This window comes from Argopecten irradians, chromosome 7, assembly GCF_041381155.1.
Source record: "Argopecten irradians isolate NY chromosome 7, Ai_NY, whole genome shotgun sequence".
Classification (NCBI taxonomy): domain Eukaryota; kingdom Metazoa; phylum Mollusca; class Bivalvia; order Pectinida; family Pectinidae; genus Argopecten; species Argopecten irradians.
Window position 1 is genome coordinate 1,184,502 of NC_091140.1, and position 2,169 is coordinate 1,186,670.

Here is a 2,169-nt window from a genome sequence, read left to right on the forward strand (position 1 = left end):
TCCTATTGTATGGCTTTAGGACCAAATATCCCTCTGACCATGTAACACACTGTTTTTACCAGAGGAAGCATTCCAACAAACCTTATCAAGTGTTATCCTGTTTATCTGAGCACCTAATCAGCTTACAGTCTCCAACAAAATCATTCCACAAAGTCATTATATCAAGATTTACCATATCTTTTAAACAAAACAGATACTTTTAATTGAAATAGTTATACAAACATACTAGCAGTTTAGCATCTCAAACCATAAGCAGGTTGTTCTGGACCAAAGCATTGAACCTTGCTGAAGCTGACAACTGTTGACTTGGATGTTAAGTGAATTGGTGTTCTTGTATTGTTATGGGGGTGTAGAGCTGGACAGGAGGATACACTGGTCAAGGGATCGATAATTCTGGCCATCAGACCCTGTCCACAACTTGATAAGGGAATGTCAGTAGAACAGGGCTTAATCAAGTTTATCACAGAATTCCTACAGTTACAAGACTTGAGCTGCTCTCTAATATTGGTCAAAACTGACCTCAATGTCCAGAGGTCAAAACATACCTCAACGTCCAGGGGTCAAAACAGACCTCAACATCCAAGGGTCAAAACAGACCTCAATGTCCAGAGGTCAAAACAGACCTCAACATCCAGGGGTCAAAACAGACCTCAGTGTCCAGAGGTCATAACAGACCTTAACATCCAGAGGTCAAAACAGACATCAACATCCAGGGGTCAAAACAGACCTTAACACCCAGAGGTCAAAACAGACCTCAATGTCCAGACGTCAAAACAGACCTCAATGTCAAGAGGTCAAAACAGACCTCAACATCCAGGGGTCAAAACAGACCTTAACATCCAGAGGTCAAAACAGACCTCAATGTCCAGGGGTCAAAACAGACCTCAGTGTCCAGAGGTCAAAACAGACCTCAACATCCAGGGGTCAAAACTGACCTCATCATCCAGGGGTCAGAACAGACCTCAATGTCCAGAGGTCAAAACAAACCTCAATGTCCAGAGGTCAAAACAGACCTCAATGTCCAGAGGTCAAAACCGACCTTTACATTCAGAGGTTAAAACAGACCTCAATGTCCAGAGGTCAAAACAGACCTCAACATCCAGGGGTCAAAACAGACCTCAGTGTCCAGAGGTCAAAACAGACCTCAACGTCCAGAGATCAAAACAGACCTCAGTGTCCAGAGGTCAAAACAGACCTCAACATCCAGAGGTCAAAACAGACCTCAATGTCCAGACGTCAAAATAGACCTTTACAACTAGAGGTCAAAACAGACCTCAATGTCCAGAGGTCAAAACAGACCTCAATGCCCAGAGGTCAAAACAGACCTTAACATCCAGCGGTCAAAACAGACCTCAACGTCCAGGGGTCAAAACAGACCTCAACATCCAGAGGTCAAAACAGACCTTAACATCCAGGGGTCAAAACAGACCTCAATGTCCAGAGGTCAAAACAGACCTCAACGTCCAGGGGTCAAAACAGACCTCAACATCCAGGGGTCAAAACAGACCTCAATGTCCAGAGGTCAAAACAGACCTCAAGTGTCCAGAGGTCAAAACAAACCTCAATGTCCAGAGGCCAAAACAGACCTCAATGTCCAGAGGTCAAAACCAACCTTTACATCTAGAGGTCAAAACAGACCTCAATGTCCAGTGGTCAAAACAGACCGAACGTCCAGAGGTCAAAACAGACCTTAACATCCAGAGGTCATAACAGACCTTAACATCCAGAGGTCAAAACAGACATCAACATCCAGAGGTCAAAACAGACCTCAACATCCAGGGGTCAAAACAGACCTCAATGTCCAGTGGTCAAAACAGACCTCAACGTCCAGGGGTCAAAACAGACCTCAACATCCAGAGGTCAAAACAGACCTCAATGTCCAGTTATAGACTTCTAGAGCTGTGTCTATAGTATACAACAGATTATCTCTCCACCAATACAGATATCTATAACCCTAGTATCCACCAATCATTTACCATAATCTAGAACCTACATAAATACCCCAATAAACACCATCAAACTTATCATCATTAGAGCTGCTGATTACAACAAATTGCGATCAGAGTAATCTCCCTTAGCAGACAAATTGTGAGTCACGATGTCCACATTGATTTTGGTAGATCTTTAACCAGAGAAAGCAGAGCATCGGACACACTATTACTACAATGT

General features: G+C 43.5%; 1 protein-coding gene across 1 annotated transcript; it reads left to right on the plus strand.

The window, feature by feature from the left end:
* The first annotated feature begins 783 nt into the window (after window positions 1–783).
* On the plus strand, window positions 784–1,245 carry LOC138326785 (nipped-B-like protein). Its single transcript, XM_069272789.1, has one exon. The coding sequence runs from the start codon at window positions 784–786 to the stop codon at window positions 1,243–1,245; it is 462 nt and encodes a 153-aa protein (XP_069128890.1).
* Window positions 1,246–2,169: the final 924 nt, after the last annotated feature.

Excerpts from the sequence above, each read along its gene's own strand:
- LOC138326785 (XM_069272789.1), top strand. The coding sequence starts at position 784 with ATGTCAAGAGGTCAAAACAGACCTCAACATCCAGGGGTCAAAACAGAC.